Genomic DNA, 20,148 nt, shown 5'->3' with positions numbered 1-20,148 from the left:
CAGAGATCGCTCCTTGGATTGAACCCTCAACATACGCTTCAGCACAGATTTATTTCTGATGACTTTGGAGGCTTGCAACCAGTTTTTTTGAAGGTCTCGATAGAATCTGCAAGCTTATATTTTTTCGAGATATGCATTAGTAAGAGCCCAAAAAGTGTCGATTGGCATGGCTTTCAGGCAGTTCGGCGGATTCATTTACGCACATATTCAACTCCGCTGTTTCTATGCCAAGATAACGTGCTCGTGGAGTAGTGTATAATGATTTATTTGCCAAAGGCCAAAATAATACAGAACTATCATGCTCACGGACTATGGGCAACAAGCGGTGATTTGAGCACTCCGAGATGAAGGCCGTTCATTGTTTTTGTGGTGACAAATGGCTTGGACAACTTCCCGCACTCACAGGTGGCCTGCCAAATTCTTGTTTTATGCTTGACTTGACTTTTGGCATTAACGACATCCGTACAGTGTTAAATTGGTCACCTGGAAACTATGTAGGTTTTTCGGCCATAATAATGCACGAAGATTATCGGCACAATATGCTATTAGTTATAAAATTTTCTCGCTCATGGTTTCACGCATGCGGCCGATTTAGGACTCCATTTTGGGTTCTTCTGCTTTTTAAAGGTCTTTAAACGAATTCTTACCTTTGTACATTAGACATTGATAGCCGATTTTCGTAATTTTATGGCCGCATCTCTAACAGAAGAGTATTTTTTCAGCGGAACACTTCAGCAATCTTACGGTCCAATTTTAGATCCACAGACCTCCTTATCCGACCACTTCTTGGTGCATCGAAAAAGGTGAATATACTTTCAAATAGCCTTACGCTTACGTGCGGCTCCGATGTTAACTACTGCAGAATTCGCCAACTCTATGAGCGTGATGTTAGGAATCGTTCACCATTTGTGCACAATATATTTTTTGAAGTTTCTGAAGAAATGCCCCACAATTATATTTGGATTTTGCACACAAGCTTTCGACGAATGTAAATAATTATAGGTAAATAGTAATTGACGATTTCATATACCTTTTTTATCTAGTTAGTATTAGGAATCCAAAAAGCATGCAAAGTTGTGCTTATACTTTCTGGAACACCCGATATCATATCACAAGTTCAATTTCAGCATCAACAGTCTATAACTTCACTATAAAGGCCTAGCAAACATTAATCTTTCACTGCCCTGCCTTCTAATTAACTCCGCCGCAGCTGGCGTTGCCACAAAAACTGCAGCTTGACCCCCCAATTCCATAAACTTCCCCCTTTTACCCTTACTCGGTCTTCTGTCAATTCTCGTATCGAACAGATCATCATCACTTTGATCATAATCTATCATTGGTTCATTTAAAGCTTCCTTTCTTTTGAAACTTTTATTCATAAAATATGACTGAGGGAGATTAGATACGTTGGGCGATGATATTTGCCTCGTTATTCTGCTATTTGCAGACATTCTCTCAAACGGTGGATAGTGTCTTTGCATGTTTTCTGAAAACGACTGTCGTCCATAATTTGTTTTTCGTTGTTGGAAGGGCTGGTGGCCAAAAGATGCCCGGCGAGGAAACCTTTGATCAGATTCTGGCCGCAAGTCCCGATGGTAAGGTTTTCGCTCTTGGTTATGGTTGGATTTTAAGGAGTCTTCGTAACTGCACCTGAAAATCCATAATTGATTTACTTAATTAACTTTTTTTGATAGTTTTAAATATAAACGTTTGCACATACATAATATAATACAGTGCTGCCTGTACTTAATTAAAACATCTCCAAATAACTAAAAACGCCATCAAAATCAATGTACTAATAGGAATATCGATGAACCAAAATAACGTCCTTATCAAAATCTATGAATTTCTTGTATTCAAATGTTGATTTCGGCATTTATTAATTCCAGCACCATTATTTCTAGGTTGGAATGGTTTTGCATTATTTTTTATTTATTCTTTATTAATAGTTTTCAGGTAATAGGTACGTGTAAATTAGCCAGTTATTAATTAGCCAGGAATGTAATGAACCTTGTACGAAATGAACCGATTTTAGTAAAATTAAGAACTGAATTTATTAAATTTTACATGAAAGGATTTATATATTATTGGATAAATTCATTCTAAAACTTAATATCCTATTAGTATGAATTTTATTATTTTTGAATCTTCATATGCCTAACCCAAAAAAACAGACCAAAACCCCCAAATAAACCAGAAGAAATCCACAAGATTTATAAGCAGATAGACAGACACCCAGCCTAATATAAATTTGTACATCACCATAAAAAACTTAATGTGTGTTGCGTCTCTCTTTGCGATCGTTTCCTAAAGGAATGATAAGAAACGTTACATACATACCCACTGCTTTCCTCCGATGTGTGCACACTGGATTGGCCACATGGACATCGTACAGCTTCGGCGATTCCAGAGTCCTGTCCACTAGAATTCACTGACGTTATCGAGTTGTCATGACCTTTCCTAGGTGAATGATGTGTGTGTTAAATATGTTAATTATGGAATGGAATATGGTAAGTAATGATTATTATAGAGTACCTATAATGTATTGCCAATGTATAACGCTTAGACCAAACTAAACAAGAAATTGTAGGCATCTCAATAAACGTAAGTGCTAAGAAATCATTTTGTTTTCGTTTTAAGTTTGATCATGTTGGTTACGATTGCACAATGTTTATGTTAAGTATAATTGTGAATTTTGAAAAATAGGTTAATAAGTCCATTTTAAAACAATAAGCACATTATATTAGCAGATTCAATACTCTTACCTTTTTTGGAGCGGTCGTTGGTTGTACTTGATACAGAGTTTCTCGTGTTTTTGATTAAAATCCGAAGTATGTTCGCCAAATTGATTTTTTATACATTTTTGGTGGGCTTTTCCAAATTCTTGTACAGTGTTTCCGTGGGGGCATATCTTTTTAGTAACGTTTTGATTGATAACGTCTATATACGAGTCTGCCTCGCTGATTGATTGGTGAAGTTCCTGACACTGGTTTCCTCCAGATGGAAAGAGACCTCCGTATTTAGTTAAGTGCTCAGTGGAGTAAGCGTTAAGACGTTGCTGGGAATATGGTTTGTGACGATTTCTGTTAGGGCAAAAGATAGAAGAAGAGTCAGTCAAAAGAAGAATATGGTTATCAATAAAAGATTTAAAAAGTTACGTGCAATAAGGAATGAAAAACAAAAGACGTGCACGTACAGTAAATAGTACCTAACGAAGATTATGCAGTTCAAAATTAACAGACAGTTTTTTAATCGGTTGATTTATTCTTAAAACAGTAGGTTTTTAAAAGGTAAGTAAAATAAATTACAAGTACAATCAACAAATATTAAAAACTACTAAATTTATCACAATAATTATAATAATATATAACAACCATGCACTAGGAATAGTTAAGCTACAAACATATCTTATACAAAGTAATGTGTCACATGCTTTCGTTTGTGATGATGACGATGTCTGAAAAGGTAAGGTAAAAAATGAAAGTTCGCTTACCTCTTGGTGTAGATAGAATAAGTCAGGAAGGCTTGAGTAACGTTACAATGTTGTATGCAAAAGTCATAAAATAAATTTTCATCAGAATTGATTTTTCCAAACAAAGTGTATCGTTAAAGTACTAAGTAAGTATTTTCAAAATCAATTTAAGCTAAATGGCGTTATGGCAAGAATTTAATAGTCCATTTCTCGGACGACTAGTTTTGATCATAAAATTTAGCTAAGAATGGTAAAACACGATAATCGACATATTACCTTCTGCTTCTTAAACATTTTATAGCAATCGTTGTCGTAAGGGTTGCCGCAAAAACAATGCAACCTAGTGCTACTGCGCTTATTTCCATAGTTCCAAGGAGCCTGGCGCCTCTTGGCTGTGCCATGGAGGCATCTCCCACTTCGAGTATTTTAAAACCAGCAAGGTTATGCCGAAACTCTGGACCTCTTTTTAATAATGACCTGAAAAAAAATATTGTCATCACAAACATACAAAGAAAGACAGTTTAAAATGTTACGTTAGCAGTTATAAATTATGAATTATAAATAATATTAAATTAATTTAGTGTTGAAAAAAAAAAACTTACTTTTGGAGGATATCCATATCAATAATTGTATTTGACATTGGGTCAATAGCATAAATGAACATATCAGTGCTGGAAAAAAATCACAATATATTAGGTAAGTTTCTTAAGAACAGTTTCGATATCTTCATTAATAAAACAATTCTGCAAACATAACTCACGCATATCCATCCATAGCGACTCGATTATTAGTTTCCAGACGCCTGATTCTTACGTCATAACCAGTCATAGTTGTCAGAGTCCTAGTTATATTTTCTATTTCTTTTTCAACTTCCATTGGCTTAGCACCGAGCACAAGCAGCAGTTGTTTATTGTCATCAAGCACATACACCTGAAATCGATTTGATAGATGGGTTGTAAAATATGACCAGCAGTGTTGAGCTTAGTCTACCTTATCATTTGGTGTGCAAATTTTTCAGCTTTATTACCAAAAAACATAGTAAGTACATAATAACGAACTTTACGAACAAAATAAATAAATAAATACAAATACAAACGAATTTATTTCATTACTTTTTACAGCTGTTTATTGGTGTAAGTAATGAAAAAGGTGCGGGTACAGCTTGCTGGATTTAAACCCGCCCTTGGTCAGCTAATTGGAAAGGTATTATGATTATATTAGAAACTATGCAATTAACATAAACAAATGAACATTAGTAGGTAACAATTGTAACAATATTTTTCTACGGGGTACTTAATATAGGAACAGAATAGCATAATTATGTTTCGTGTAGTTAGTATTTACCTAAAAAGTTAACTTTATGAACGCATCCCTCATGGGGCTGGTCACGTGTATATTCTCGAACTCCTTTTTATAAAATAAACTAAACATTAAAATTAAAACTAAACTACCTATAACTAATCTAAAGTAAACCTAGATAAAAAATGCTCGCCAGGTTTTCGCCTTTTTGGATAGCCAGGCTTATCCTCTGGCCGAGCTAGCTACCAGCCCTCCGGTCACCATAGGTGTCAATAAGGCGAAATTTCCTTGAAAAAGGTTTTTGCGCTAGGCGCCCACGGTCCCAGAGCTTCTACGCCAAACGGCGCAAATATTTAGCCCTCGCCGAGGACAGCATATTTGCGCCGCTAGTTCTGTTCTGCGGTTGTAGCCGCAGCTCCCGCCTTGACGGAAGTCGCCTGTAGGTGGGACGGAGCGAGCGTGTCAACGCAGGTGGCGTCCCACACAAGCTTCCTCCCCTGCCTCCACGGAATGAGTATCATTTCGTCGGGCCGCTTGCCGTCGCCGGCACGCTAACGGAAGCAAGCGCCCTCCGGATAACATCATTCAGGGAGGCGTGGCGAGGCGAGAGATGCGGCCCGCGCTTCTCTGGCAGGACAATCCGTAGTGGCCCAGTTCGTCAACATTGGAGCCACAGCAGCAGCGGTGGGGCTCATTGGTTTTGACCCCCAGTCGCAGACTTGTAGCGAGTGCGAGGGTCATTCTCTCTAGGAGGGTGCCTGGTGCCTATATAGGTATGTTGGGGATGGCAATGCATGAAGCCAGAGCCCCGATTCTGGCTACGATACGGCTAGGAGACGAGCGCACTTTTAAAGTGGCTCTGCAGAAGGGCTCATCCCAAAGTGTTTGTGAATGAACGAAGGCTGGGATTGGATTTTCCGGGCAAGCTTGCGTCCAAGCATTTTTGGCCTCGTTCTGTAATTTGATGCAGATATTTGCGGCGGAAGGCCAAAAAAATTTACTGGCGAGATTTTGTGTGCTGTGGAACGAGGACAAAAAAGCTGGGAGGGCGACGCTGACAACTTGCCGGATGCCCAGGCCGCCATGACGAATTGGCAAAGGCAAAGAGGCCTGGGTCCAGGCGCGGTTCTCCAGGTTGATATTGAGGATTGGTGAAAGTGTGACTTTAAGGACGTAGTCTAGGGGTTCAATGAGATGAGGGTATTTCCAAACGGCGCTGCATCTAAATATGTATGTGAATTTGGGCACAAAAAGACAAAATTTAATGATTACTAATGCCATGTGTGCACTGATTTTTAGAAGGCAGCCCGAATAAGCTCTGCTAGTATTTAGATGTTCGCTAATGACAGGTTCTATGGATTCCGGGAATATTGGAGCACCAAGGAGTCTGAGGGAGGTTTTGTCTATAATTTTGATATTAGGAGCTAAAGTGTTGAAATTTAAAATAATGCTTTGCAGGTCGGTAGTGGGGAGAGGTTTCTTTATAAAAAAATCGAATTTTAATAACAAAACTTCCGTGAGACACAGATATATTAAATATATTAATAACGGGTCACTCACGTATTTCAACGCAAGCTCCTGCTCCTGCTCCTCGGTACGGAGTGAAACATGTCGAGTATTTTTCGACTTAAAATACGTGAGTGACCCGTTATAAAGTTTAACTCTAAGGCCTATTGTACTGAAGTCGGTTGGGCTATTCAAATCACGGCTTTTACAATTTAACGTTGTATTATACTTACAAAAACATTAGCGATGGCAGATTTTCCATCATCGGCACCTTTCTTATCAGTGGCTTTAACATCAAATCCAAAGACCCGCCCTGCATCTCGTGCAAATGCGGCCACCGCACGTACGCGACCTGTTTCTGGATCAATAGCAAACCGCTGCGATTGCTCATTAAGTATCTGGTAGCGAATGTCAGCATTAGCCCCAAGATCAGCATCTGTTGCCTAGATAAATTAAGTTAAAACAATAATTTAAATGTACCTTCATTTATAGAGTTTATAAATTATGCCACAACGGAAAATCACACAAATATTTTTACCTGTAACTGTATAACTTGATAACCAAATGCTGCTGTTGTAGGTATCGCAGTCACCATTGGTCGGCCTCCATTTATAAACTTCGGCGCATTGTCATTTACATCTTTAATTCTTAAAATTACTTTAACATCGAATTTACTCATCCCTTCCAATACGTCATCTGATACGGGATATATCATATGAGGGAGCTCCCTGCTTATCTTTTGTCTTTCAGCTCTGATTATAATCTCATAAACGTCTCTTACTTCACGATCCGGACTTTTGACTAAATATAAAGTGCCATTTCTTGGATCTATTACAAAAGTTCTTTTAACATCAGAATCATTCTCATTAAGAATAAAGTATTTCATTTTAAAATTCTCGTAATACTCTGTTAGATTGAGAGTAATCAGTTCTACTGGAGTTCTAGTATTTTCTTCTATTTCTAGTTCATAGTAACGTGAAATAAACACTGGTTTATCAGATACTTCTACATCATCGGGGACATCTGTTACAGTGAGCATTAAAATTGCGGTTGAGCTTAAACTAGGCGAGCCTAAATCAGATGCAGTTATTGTGATATTATGGACTGATTGACTTTCATAATCGAGCCTGCCAGTTGTAGTAATAATTCCTTCCTTTGAATCTATAGCAAAAAGACTCAATATATTTTTTCTTTGAGGTAGGCTGTATAAGATTAAACCGTTCCCATTTCCAATGAAATCTGAGTCGTTTGCGTATACTCTGGCAACTGTAGATCCTATCGGAGCGTTTTCTTCTAATGTCGCTTTGTATATAGGTATCATCATTACGGATTCAAAGTTATGATTTGTCAATTCCCCGGCTTCTGGGTGTTTCCACTCTAGCAAATCATTGTATGCAAAAAACTTTGGTGCATTATCATTTACATCTAATACTTGAACTTCAACACTTACAGTTGATGACAGTTTTTTTTCTGGGCCATTATCTCTTGCTACCACGGTTAATATATATTTATCTTCTCGTTCCCTGTCAAGTTCTCCATTAACACTAAAAACACCGCTAAGGGGAGCAATTTCAAAGGGCAAGTCTTTACTCGAAGGTTCTATATAATATGTTAAATTTGCATTTTGACCGAAGTCTGCATCTGTTGCATCAATTTTTCCTAATATTCTCCTTGTGTATTGCGCTTCTTCAACATTGAAATTGTACCATGATTTTTTAAACATTGGAAAATGATCATTAACATCTTTAATGAAAAACCGTATTGCAATATGATCGCTTAAACCCCCACCATCGATAGCCGATATGTTTAACCTGAATTCAGATTCTGGTGGTAGTGCTCTTGCAACTATAATATGGCCATGTCTTTCATTAATCACAAAGTATCGTTTTACGTTCATTGTATTAGACGATATGGCATAGGGAGGCATAAAAATTTCCGAAATAAACTCATATCTTAATTGTCCATTAACTCCACTATCCATATCTATGGCATTCACTTTCAGGATTGTGGAACCGATGGCAACGTTTTCTGGAATAGAGAACATGGGACCAACTGCATTAATAAATGCAAACTTATTCCTTGGTTTAGCCTCAACGTTAATAATTATGCCGCTGAGTTCATTCTTTTTTTCACGATATATTTTAATATTTGTTTTTTCATCGACTTCAAGCAGGTCAATGTTCTCCCCTATAGGTATTGTAATGTGATTGTATTTTGGTTCACAATCATTTTCATCTATAATTGTTATAGTTAATTTAGCTTCAGAGCTTAAACTTCCTTTATCCCTTGCTACTATTTTTAGAAAATACACACTTTTTTCTTCTCTATCTAGTTTGCTTCCAACAAACGACACAACGCTAGTATTTTCATTGACATCAAACAATTCATGCCCATCTCCAAACAGTGTATACATAAACTGAGCATTCAATCCGGCATCGGCGTCACTTGCTTTAATTTTGTCGGTCATTTTCACTTCTGTGCCCTTTTTAGCGTTTTCCGTTATAAATCCTTCATAAAGAAGAGAATCAAATATTGGCGGGTTGTCGTTTTCATCAGTTACGTGTATAGTGACTTGATAAATGCCAGCCCCAGATATCATACCTTTATTAAATTCTGCAATTACAGTCATTCTATATACCTCTCTTTTTTCTCTATCGAGAGGTTTTTGGGCATATATCGTCCCATCTTGACCTGAAAAAGAAACTCATATGTGAAATATTGCAGCCACAGGATATACCTGCAGTTTTTTCTGGAACATATCCTACCTATAGCGATATCATCTGTAATGTCTTGGTGGTTAGCTATAATGAAATGAATATTGCCTGTTACGTTGACAGGTAAATTGCTCATATTTACAGGAAATATTTGTCCAATTGTAGCTCCAGCAACATTTTCTTTGACATGAAACACAAGCGGAGAATTAGCGCCCCTGAAAAAAAAGAATTGTTTTTATTGTGTTTAAAAATGGCACATTTAAAATGAGCCTATAAGTGAATTCCTATTACTTTAGTAATACTCCTCTTTCGTCGTGCACATCAACAACGTGAACTGTTGCATTTGTGGTAATCGTTACGTTAGCACTTTCTTGTGTTGCTACGGCTTCGAAATCATACATTGGTCGATTAAACCTTGAGAGTTCTTCAATTACTGTTATTACTCCTGAACTTTCTTCTACTGCAAAAGGTACTGAAAACAAACGAAATAATTTGAAACTCAACGTCTTGTAAAGTATTAACTTTAATTATTTTCTTAGATAAAATACACACCTCCATCTTCATATCCATGAAGCAAGTCATAAGAAACATCACTCTTTTCCATCGCTTCATTTATGCGTATTTGTCCTACACTAGTGCCAATGCCAACATTAGAACCAACCCAAAATTCATATGGAGCTCCTATAAATCCTGGTTTGTCGTGTTTTGTTCCTGTAAACCACAATAACTATAAATAAGGCTGCGGGTAAGTGTAGCATGCGGATAAGTGTGGCTGAGCTTCATATTGAGGCCTGTTTACATTAGTGCGTAGTGAAACTTCATACAGTTTATACATTTGTTACTTGCGTTTAGTGGAAATTGGAAATTGGACACCCGCAAAAAAAACACTAATCAATGTGTAAACAGGCGCCAACACCACTTACCAGCACCACTTATCCGTATTGACCTTATCTATTAAAAAAACTGCATAATTTAATAAAATTAAGTGTACATCTATAAGCATAACGATATGAAAATAATATGTACAGTACTACTGTAACGGACTTCTAATATCAAGTAAATTTAATAATATTTGTGTCGGAAAACGTACCCTTACTTGACTTTATGACGTCGATTGTAACAACAGCTAATGAATATCTTCTTTCACTGGGGTTAGCTGGCTGATCCGAAGCTTCAATAAATAAAGCGTGCCTGCCTTCAGTGACCGGAGTTTCGGCTAAACTAATTACACCTGTTTTCGCATCTACTTGAAATGGTGATGTTATTGTTAAATTACTGGTTCTCTGGAGGTCAAAAAAAATCATTCCATTTCGTCCCAAATCCGGATCAACTGCTTTTACTTTTCCAATATATGTCCCAACTTTAGAATGAGACTTTATCACAAATTCGTATAAATTGCTAGGCACAAAAACAGGATTATTATCGTTCGCATCTAACAAAGTGACTTCGACCGTAACATATGACATTAACTGATGCAGGTCTTCAAAATATTCCACATTCTCATTTTTTGTACCAATTTTATCAGGGAATATATATGTTGTTTTATCTCTATAAACTGGTCGAGGTGTTGTTGGGGTTCGTCTATATTTTGATAATCTTTGTTTGTCTAAAAATGTTCCCACTACACTTGGGTTCTTTTCTTTAGCGTATACCTTCATTTGTAATGATGAATGTCTTTCTCTATCTAGAACAGTCTGAAAAACAAAACATTGTTACTTACGTGTTTTTTTAATAATTATAGACTTACCCTCTATTAGAAAAAATGTAGGAAGAGTACCTGATTTCGAACAGTCAGCCACCCAGTTCTGGGGTCGATAACAAACGCCCCTTCAGGATCGCTAAGTTGGTATGTAAATTCTCCGTTATCTCCCTGATCTCTATCTGTTGCCATTACTTGAAGTACACTGAACCCTGTCAATAATTAAAACTTGAGTCTAGTGAAAAGAATATTAAAAATAAGTTATTACACATTTACAAAGAGAATAAAGTAACTAAAACAACTTTGAACTATTAAATCGGTGGTTTTCTATAAGTCCGAGACATATAAACAAAAGTTTCTGATGGTGCGTTATACCGGCCATAACCAGTCATAACGTGGTTTTGGGCCATACCAAAGTTGTCAACATTAACAGAAAAGACAAATTAGAACCGAAGGGCTGACGTATAAGTACTTGCTGTTTAAAACCAACTATACTTGATTTCGGCAATTGACAGAATAACGCTAGGTTAGTCACGCCAGTGACAGACTAGGTACCACCGTTTTCTATTTACTACTGTTCCAAAGAAGACGTTATTTCGTGCGACTTGCGACTTGACATACTGGTATGCTACCCGCACATATACCTACGGAAAGAACACTTTTTTACCGTTAGGAAGATTTTCCACGATGCTTATATTATAGAAGTCGACTTCGAACTCCGGTAGGTTATCGTTCAAGTCAAGTACTTCTACTTCAACTCTCGCTTGGGCAGTTTTGAGTGGATTATCTACCTGGGCAGCTTGGATTTGCATCACGAACGTATTTCCTTAAACAAACACAGTAAATAATAATAATATAATATAGTTACTATTCTATCAACCGACTTCTAGCAACAATCCTCCTTAATAAAATGATTTTGGATACAACAACTCTAAACTTTGACTGATGCAGTATAAAATAGTGTAGGGTAGATTAGGGTCAGTTGTACTGCTCGCGGCGTAGCATTTTACAGAGTAAAATTACTGTGATCATGAGCTATTTGTGAAGCCTTCCCAATGCCGTATCTGTGTTGTTCTAATATCTGTGCTCAAAGCTTATTGTTTTTTTTTTCTTACACTAAGAGTATTTGAGCACCTGATAATCCAGTTTCAGCATCCAAATCAATTTCTTTGTCAAGGAATAGTGTTCCGTTGATGATGTTTAGTGAAAACAGCTTTCTTTCGTTCCCGGAGACTAAATCGTACCGAACCGGTGCCTTGACGCTGAGATCTTGATCAAACGCTCGAATCGGATCGTCGAAGATCAGTTCCCTGTGTATGCGTTTATCCTGAGAAATAAGAAAAATACATCTAAGGAACATAAAAATTAGACCCTAATGCATCGCCAAAATTCTGCAAATTACTTAATTATATCGACGAAGGAAAACACAAACTTATAAAAAATATGGATCAAATCTTACAAATGTAAATTAACTTCACAGTTTTGCTTAAAGTGCTTGCTTGGAATTGTGAATTGAATGTCCTATAATTTGAGGTCTCGAGCCGGGTTATAAAAGGGGATTAGATTAAGCTCCCCCAATATGTACCCTCCCAGTATGAATTAGATGTGAATTCTGAATACGAATTGGCTATTAGGAAAATTTCCCAGTCAAATTATGATAATTTTGGAGGACCTTTTTGTGATTTTTGTTAGTGTTGTGTAAAAACGGGACCCTATTACTAAGACTCCGCTGTCCGTCTGTCCGTCTGTCACCAGGCTGTATCTCATGAACCGTGATAGCTAGACAGTTGAAATTTTCACAGATGATGTATTTCTGTTGCCGCTATAACAACAAATACTGAAAAGTACGGAACCCTCGGTGCGCGAGTCCGACTCGCACTTGGCCGGTTTTTTATTGTCAATATTAAGTTATTCGCGTTAATGCTAGATTGAATCGAAGAATGTGATAAGTACTTGTCGATATACTTTTTTTTCAAGTTTAGATCGGTTTATCTTGATAAATATTAACCAGCCTATTATACCTACGAAGCACTAACATATGTTTCTCATTGATGCTTACTGTATTAGATAGTTTGGTCTACTGCCAGTCCAATAGCTGCTAATAAAATGTCTATACCTATCGTGTCGAATATTGATCCCTATAACAGTTCCTTTAAGTATCTTTTGAAAAAAAGAAAGTAAGAAAGAAAATAAATTTTGGTTGAGCTTAATTTAAAAAGTAATTGAAGAAATACGATTTTACCATAATATTTTTATCAGAGTTAGACCAAGCTAAGTTGACAGCAATTTCGATAGCCCAGCCCAGACTGTGCAAGTGTTATTTTAAACGTCAAACTTGTATGAAATTATGACGTTTAAATATTATTGCACAGTCTGGGCTATCAGAATCGCTGCCAGTGCCAGCATAGCTTGGTCTAACACTACTTAAATATGTTACATTAGAATTTCTAAATTAATTAATGTGCTAAACTTCCCAAAGATGTGCCAGTTACTAAATAAATAAAAAACTGTTGTAGGGATCATCATTCGATGCGAGAGGTATAAATTATGTATAATATTAATATTTAAATGTCCGTCTCCAAATAATCAAAAAAATTAAATTGAAAAAGTTTTATTTAAATTTTCAGTCCCATTATTCAATTAGTATAACTTACAAAGAAAGGATAAAACTCTGGTATTTGAGTTTTATAGACATCTTGAGTGAATTTAGGCGGCAAGTCATCGTTATCTTGGACGGTAACGTGAACTGTCGCATTTGTGCTTCGGGCTGGAGAACCGCGGTCCTGGAAAATTAATCCAATGTGTTATCTTATTTGCATTTGACGTAATGACTTCATTAACTCTACGACGCACAACCAGGTAAGTAAAAGCGTTGTAGAAAAATATGATGTAAGTAACAACATCTCAAAAAAGTGTGGTTCAATCCAAAAATGTAAAATATATTTCAGTTATTAGGTATATCCTTAAACTCGCGTAATGTCCGGTAAACTGTATGAAATGTATTAGTTATTTTATCTCAAAAACAATAAAAACTTTTTACAAAAAAAAAAAAAAAAATCGACTTCAAATAGGATAAAGTAAAATATTATCCTTTTTTAAGTAAGCGTTACCAAGCGAACGTTGAAGTCGGTGCCAAGCCAAATTTTGAAGCATCGTGGAAGCATCCCATGATTTTGGTGCGATTTGATAAGGATGCATTACGTTGGATTGACTTACAAGACGGCAATGAACATACTTTATGTGGATAGGTCATCACGGTCAAACCTTCTTAGCGCAGTCCGTACTATTTTTGTCGGTACATTACAAGTGTAGTGAGATGCGAGCGGCATAGGATCGGTCGGAGTGGCGAGCCTTGAGGGAGGCCTATGTCCAGCAGTGGACGTCTATCGGCTGACATGATGATGATGATGAGAACAATCCAATGCGTTTATTTGAATTATTTGCCGTCGTATTTTTTAAAGAGCTATTTTTAATAATTTTCGAACTGTGCATAGCACGCAAGTGTGGAATTGGGACTGAGCTATTTCCAATCCCTGATCCACAGAACTTCGTTTCAAAATATAAAATCACCATACATGTGCCTTTAAAAATTGAGGAGTTCCCTCAATTCCTCATGGATCCCATGATCAGAACAGCAAGAAATTAATGTGGGAACACTTTGGACGTAGTTCCTTTCTAACAAAAAAGAATTATTCAAATCGGACCACGGGTCTCGAAGTAATCGGTCAACATACATAAAAAAACAGCCACAACCGAATACAGAACCTCCTCCTATAAAATTAAAGTCGGTTAAAAAAAAACACATCAGTTCGCTAGTGACAAAGTTGTTTTTGGCTTATAACAAAATACAACCTATAATTATACGCAGGTCCGTATACAGGTTAATATTCCTAAAAATTTAAAGTGCAGCCACCTGCGTCAAATGTGGCAGGCATAGTTTTAAACGTTACGAGTTTTTGATTTTACAATTTAAAAGAAATAAATTAAAAAGTAAGTAAAGCTTAAATATAAAGTGCTCTTGAATTAGTGAGCGTTTGGCGAGACTCCAATGCAAATAGCTCCGAAGTCCAGCCTTGCGTTATTTAAGTTATTTTCAAACGGTTTTCAATGAACCTTTTTTTTATAATAAAATTATATTTTGAGTTGTCTCTTTCTTGGCTTTAAAATATAAATGAGAGTATACTAAAGGACAATACTAATGGGTCTGTTGGTAGGTATCGGTAAGTATTAAAGTGGGTGTGTTTGAGTATAAGTATTAAATAAATATGAAATATTCACATAATAATATAATAATATTAATTACAGAACAATTAGCACAGGAGGTCCGAATCCGAGGAGTTGTAGTACCTATCCCTATAAGCAGGTAATACAATTTTGTATCAGTTAAGAATAATGACACTTGTTTGTTGGATACCAATTAATATTTGATATCAGTCTCAATCCTAAATGTCTCACGATAGTTGACATTTAAATAATTAATGGCAGCCTTAGATTGGCAAGGTCGTTAGCAGAATATTTAGTAAGCAGCGATTTTATATTTAATGGTGTTAATGTGTTTACTAACCGATGCAGTGATTACTATGTAGAATTCCTTATCATCGGCATCATAATCCAGAGGCCTCCGTAACACGAGGGCCGGTTTATGGGAGCTCTCGAGGCCGAAGTGGCCGGCCTCGTCGCCGGCGCTGATCGTGTACTGCACGTCGGAGTTGGGAGTGTTCGGCTTGTCGCGGTCGAACGCGTGGATGCCTTTGAAGATTGTGAGGCCTGTGAAAGAATAAAAAAAAATACAGAAGAAACTGCCAAAAAAATATGCAATAAAGGATGGGACGTAAAATTAACCCGAATTATAGCGACCGTTGCGGTTTATAATGGAGAGCGCTGCTCTAGTAGAAGCAGATTCATTCAAGTTTTTCAACACCCAAATAATATCTCTTCGGATAAACTTGATTGAAATCGAATACTTATTACAATATAGTTCTTGTAGCAAACAATATTTAAGAGGCGGCTGAAGCTAAATTGTAGTTTTTATTTTGAACTGTTACACGTATTTACAAAAGCAAATGCAAAATCACGAAATCATGTCTAATTATCAATTAATTTCATTAGCTGGTCTGATAGTGCACGCCGTTGTATGGGAACCTTGCACTTGCGCAACTATGCGCTGAAACTTGGCACTGTTAATTCTTAGCTGGTTTTGAGTAGATTCAGACCGGGAGCCATCGAGAGCCACGGCACATTTAGTGGGGGGGGGGAGGGGGGAGGAGTTCGACGCTGCCGCGCTTCAATTGAAGCAACATTTCTCTAAAAGCAGTTGCATTTCTGCAAATTTTACCTCAGCTTGAGGAACTGTTAAGTATTTGTGCTGCCATGATATCGCCACCGCCTTAGGTAAAAATGGTATTTTTGGTGATAGTAAATAAATTAGTTAGTATAGATTAGTAAGTAAAAACGGGTGTTTTATACATTTTTTTTTAATTTTTTTACGGGGCCACAGAGAGCCAGAGTCTTTCACGCATTCACAGGATGTGGCACGGTATCTTAAATCATAAATCATAAATGTTTATTGCAAACCATGGTACATATGTTGTTACAGGTGATAAAGTTTCACATGGACCCTGACAGGGTATAGCACATATATTCTTAAAAATAGTTTTTAAAGCTAGTTCTTAAAACTAATACAATGGCGTAGAGAACAATTTTGCCTTTATACATGCTGGTCTTCCAGGAACTCTGCAACAGAGTAGTAGGCTTTCTGAATTAAAAGCGCTTTTAATTTTGTTGTAAAAATGTTGTTAGTTGTGGTATTTCTTATATTTATTGGTATTTGGTTGTATATTATTATTGAGCTGTAATATGGGCCCTTTTTGTAAATGTTTAGTATCGGTTCTGGCGGGATGAGTTTATCGTTCCGACGTACGCTATTATAGAATTTAAACAAATGAAGGTTGTTTCTGACAAAAGTGGCTATTTCCAAGATATATAAAGAGGGTAAAGTTAGAATTTTGAAGTTTATAAAGTATTGTTTGCAGCTTACAAGTTGCGGTATATTTGCAAGTATGCGGATACATTTTTTCTGTTTTAAAAAAATGTCATATGCCTCGGTGCTATTTCCCCATAGCATGACACCGTAGCGTAACCAAGCTTGAGCGTGTGCGTGATATGCAGAGAGAGCGCATTCCGTATGAGTGTTGGCCTTTAATATACTTAATGCAAAGAGGAAAGAGGATAGTTTAGCTTTGACTTTGGCTGCGTGTTTTTTCCAGTCGAGGTGTGAGTCGATTGTCAATCCGAGTAGGGTGGCGTCGGTCGTTTCTTTGATTTTGAGTTCCTCTAGAAGTGATTTTAAGTCGATAGAATTTTTTTGGTGTGGCCGAAATTGTATTATGTGTGTTTTATTTGTATTTAGTACTAGGTTATGGTCTTGTAGCCATTCAGAAAATCTACTAAATGTTTCTTTAATGATGGTGAAATTGCTTGAGTTATTGGGATGGCTAAACAGCAGCGAGATGTCATCAGCGAATAGTACACACTTTTGGCTGGTAATTTTAGGGAGGTCATTAATGTACACTAAAAATAGCACAAATCCCATGACGCTTCCCTGTGGTATGGAGCTGTTCACTGTCACCATTTTTGATTGCGACGTTTGCAGAAGTTGCCCGGAGTCTTCCTGAAGGTGTTTAATTTCTACACACTGTTTTCTATCTTTCAGGTAGGATTTAATCCAATTGTAAGCGTTTCCGCGAATACCAATTGCATACAGCTTCAAAATATTTATCAGTACGGTTTTTACTCACTATTATTTTTAGTCGCTTTTGGCGACATGTTTCGGATTCTTTGGGAATCCATCCTCAGGCACGAGTGTCCGCGGCGGTTGTTCGTCGTGCCTGAGGATGGATTCCCAAAGAATCCGAAACATGTCGCCAAAAGCGACTAAAAATAATAGTGAGTAAAAACCGTACTGATAAATATTTTGAAATATGTCTCACGATAGTTTAAGTGCGATTAATGCATACAGCTTATTTAATAAGATTGGATGCGAGACTCTGTCGTAAGCTTTTGACATGTCCAACATTAAGCCGATAGCGTAATTTCTATTTTTGAGACAGTCTAGTATATTTTGGATATAGTTGTAAACAGCTAAGGTGGTAGAGTGTTTCTTACGGAAGCCGAACTGATTCTTGTCTAGAAGTTGGAATTTCTCTAAGAAGGTGTAAATACGGCCGGCCATGCATTTTTCATATATTTTGGAGAAAGTGGGTAGGAGGGCTATTGGTCTGTAGTCAGAGAGGTTATTTTGTTTCCCCCCTTTTTTAAGAATTGGTTTGACAATTGCAATTTTCAGCTTGTCCGGGAAACAACATTTATCAAAAGACTGGTTTATAAGTATCGTAATAGGTGGTGCCAGTTCGTCACTGCAAGCTTTAATTAGGATGCTGGGGATTTCATCGATTCCGCTCGTGTATTTATTTGGAAAGTTCTTCATGATTTTCTTTACCTCAAGTTCTGTGACAGGTTGGAGATATATAGAGTTTATAGAAGGGGCGGGACTCGGGCGGCCCCGTGGCTCACGTTCGCCTGATGGCTGTCCGACTGAGGTAAAGTGATTGTTGAAAGTGTCTGCCACCATTTGCGGGCTCTTAACTGTGGTATCTTGATATTTTAGCTCTATGTTTTTGAATTGTTTATTTGTGTTTTTCCCCGTTATGTACTTGATGATTTGCCACATGGTTTTGGTTTTGTTAGTGGATTTTTTCATTTCCTTTATGTAATTAAGTCGCTTTGATTGTTTTATAGTTTTATGCAGTATTTTAGAATATTTCTTGTAGTGGTTTTTCAATATTTTGTCTTTTGTATGGTTTACTAATATTTTAACAGTCTTTTATGATGACACGATTTTTTTATACCAGTGGTAAGCCATGGTTTGTTATGAGTTTTTCTTACTATTGACCGCTTGAGCGGCATACATTTATTAAGTAATTTAGACAAGATATAATGGAAAATATTGTAGTTAGCGTTAACGTCGTTGTATTTCGTCAGCTCTTGATTCCAGTCAATCTCAAGTAAAGCTGTTTTAAAGCTAGTTATGGTATTATTGTTAAACGTCCTTCTCAGGGTGTAAATATTGTTTATCGTATTAATGTTTAGCTCAAAGTTATATATTAGGCATTTATGGTCAGAGAGTCCCTGGTCTTCGACAGTAACATCAAAATTCTTGTTATTAGAGAATATGAAATCAATACAATACAGGTTGCGGTGTTATGCGTTACCCTGGTCGGTACATCTATTATTTGATGGAGGTTGTGCTCAAGCATAGTATTAATAAGCCTTACGTAATTTGCCGTGTTTTGAAATTTATTAATATTAAAGTCGCCTGCAATAATAATATGCTTGTCACTCTTAGGTCTCAATTTATCTAACAATATTTCCAATGTGGCAAAAAATGTGTCTATATCTCTATCTGGTCTATATACGGTTATTAATATAATGTTAGGCTTAATTTCTATTCCACAACATTCTATAACACACTCTGTTGACAAACTTGTACAATCAGGCAGATCTTTGTATTGGAAACCTTCTTTTAATAGAATAGCAGTGCTTCGTTCATTGTTAAACGAAAGAGAAGTGCTTTGTAGCTTGGGAAGCCTTTTCTGACCTGTTATGTAGGTTTCGAGTCAGCAATCGAGGGGCACGTTAAGGAGGCAATGGCTTCCATTGAAAAATACGTCGTAACATTATGTGATAGCTTAGATTTTCTGTTTTTGAAACAATTATAATAGGATCTCAAAGCTTAAATCAGAATATTGTATGTCATAATTATTATTTCAGATCAGCATCGTGTACTTCAGTAAATGAGTGCCCTAAATATCTATTTACCAAGAAAGACCGGCAGATATTTAGAACACATCCCACCTACCAAAGTTGCTTTATATCAGCATTTTTAAGAGCCATATATCAAGGGGTGCATGTTTGGGGTCAGTTAGCACAAGCTCAAAATACCCTGTCCGTCTACTTGGGGTTGCCGGAAGGTCAACAACAACTGGGAGCCTACATGGACGGACTTGTCTGTTGCTGCAGAAGCATGTCTAGAAATTGTCAGGTGCAAATGCAAAAAACAGTGCCGCGGCTGGTGCAGTTGCTAAAACAGGCAGCTTAAATGTTCAGAACTCTGGCTGTGCAGTGGATCTTGTAACATATAAAATAAATGTACATTGCGTTGTTTTATTTAAAATGCTAAGAGGCCTAAAAGAATAAAATATATTTTACCTTTCGTGTGTTTAAAACAGTACCTACTTCACGGACGATCATGCATTGAGATCACACTGACCCACGCTTAATATTATTTTTTTATCTCCTATGTATCAACAGATTTACATAATAAACTATATAGTTTTTAAAACGAAATAAGTGTAGCGTTACGACTATATCTTTTGTTTTGAGATTTCTGACATACTTAA

The 20,148-nt window shown here is 36.8% G+C and overlaps 1 protein-coding gene across 4 annotated transcripts in view; it reads right to left on the bottom strand.

The window, feature by feature from the left end:
* Positions 1–1,112: 1,112 nt before the first annotated feature.
* LOC134752227 (cadherin-89D) overlaps positions 1,113–20,148 on the bottom strand; it is a 76,114-nt gene continuing 57,078 nt past the window's right edge. Inside the window, exons 5-21 of one of the 4 annotated variants that reach the window (XM_063687853.1) lie at positions 15,255–15,457; positions 13,345–13,473; positions 11,825–12,017; positions 11,358–11,516; positions 10,769–10,902; positions 10,082–10,685; positions 9,544–9,702; positions 9,283–9,463; positions 9,043–9,206; positions 6,816–8,968; positions 6,511–6,720; positions 4,233–4,402; positions 4,075–4,143; positions 3,749–3,949; positions 2,766–3,083; positions 2,341–2,460; positions 1,113–1,650 (exon numbers count right to left, since the gene is read on the bottom strand). In XM_063687853.1, the coding sequence (XP_063543923.1) occupies positions 1,149–1,650; positions 2,341–2,460; positions 2,766–3,083; positions 3,749–3,949; positions 4,075–4,143; positions 4,233–4,402; positions 6,511–6,720; positions 6,816–8,968; positions 9,043–9,206; positions 9,283–9,463; positions 9,544–9,702; positions 10,082–10,685; positions 10,769–10,902; positions 11,358–11,516; positions 11,825–12,017; positions 13,345–13,473; positions 15,255–15,457 (5,669 nt within the window). In that variant the 3' untranslated portion in view covers positions 1,113–1,148. The remainder of the gene's footprint in view (positions 1,651–2,340; positions 2,461–2,765; positions 3,084–3,748; positions 3,950–4,074; positions 4,144–4,232; positions 4,403–6,510; positions 6,721–6,815; positions 8,969–9,042; positions 9,207–9,282; positions 9,464–9,543; positions 9,703–10,081; positions 10,686–10,768; positions 10,903–11,357; positions 11,517–11,824; positions 12,018–13,344; positions 13,474–15,254; positions 15,458–20,148) is intronic. The other 3 variants (XM_063687862.1, XM_063687877.1, XM_063687871.1) reach the window with 3 other exon arrangements.

The sequence above is a fragment of the Cydia strobilella genome, chromosome 2, assembly GCF_947568885.1.
Source record: "Cydia strobilella chromosome 2, ilCydStro3.1, whole genome shotgun sequence".
Lineage (NCBI taxonomy): Eukaryota > Metazoa > Arthropoda > Insecta > Lepidoptera > Tortricidae > Cydia > Cydia strobilella.
The sequence above is the reverse complement of the archived record's forward strand: the minus strand, read 5'-3'. Positions and strand labels throughout refer to the sequence as shown.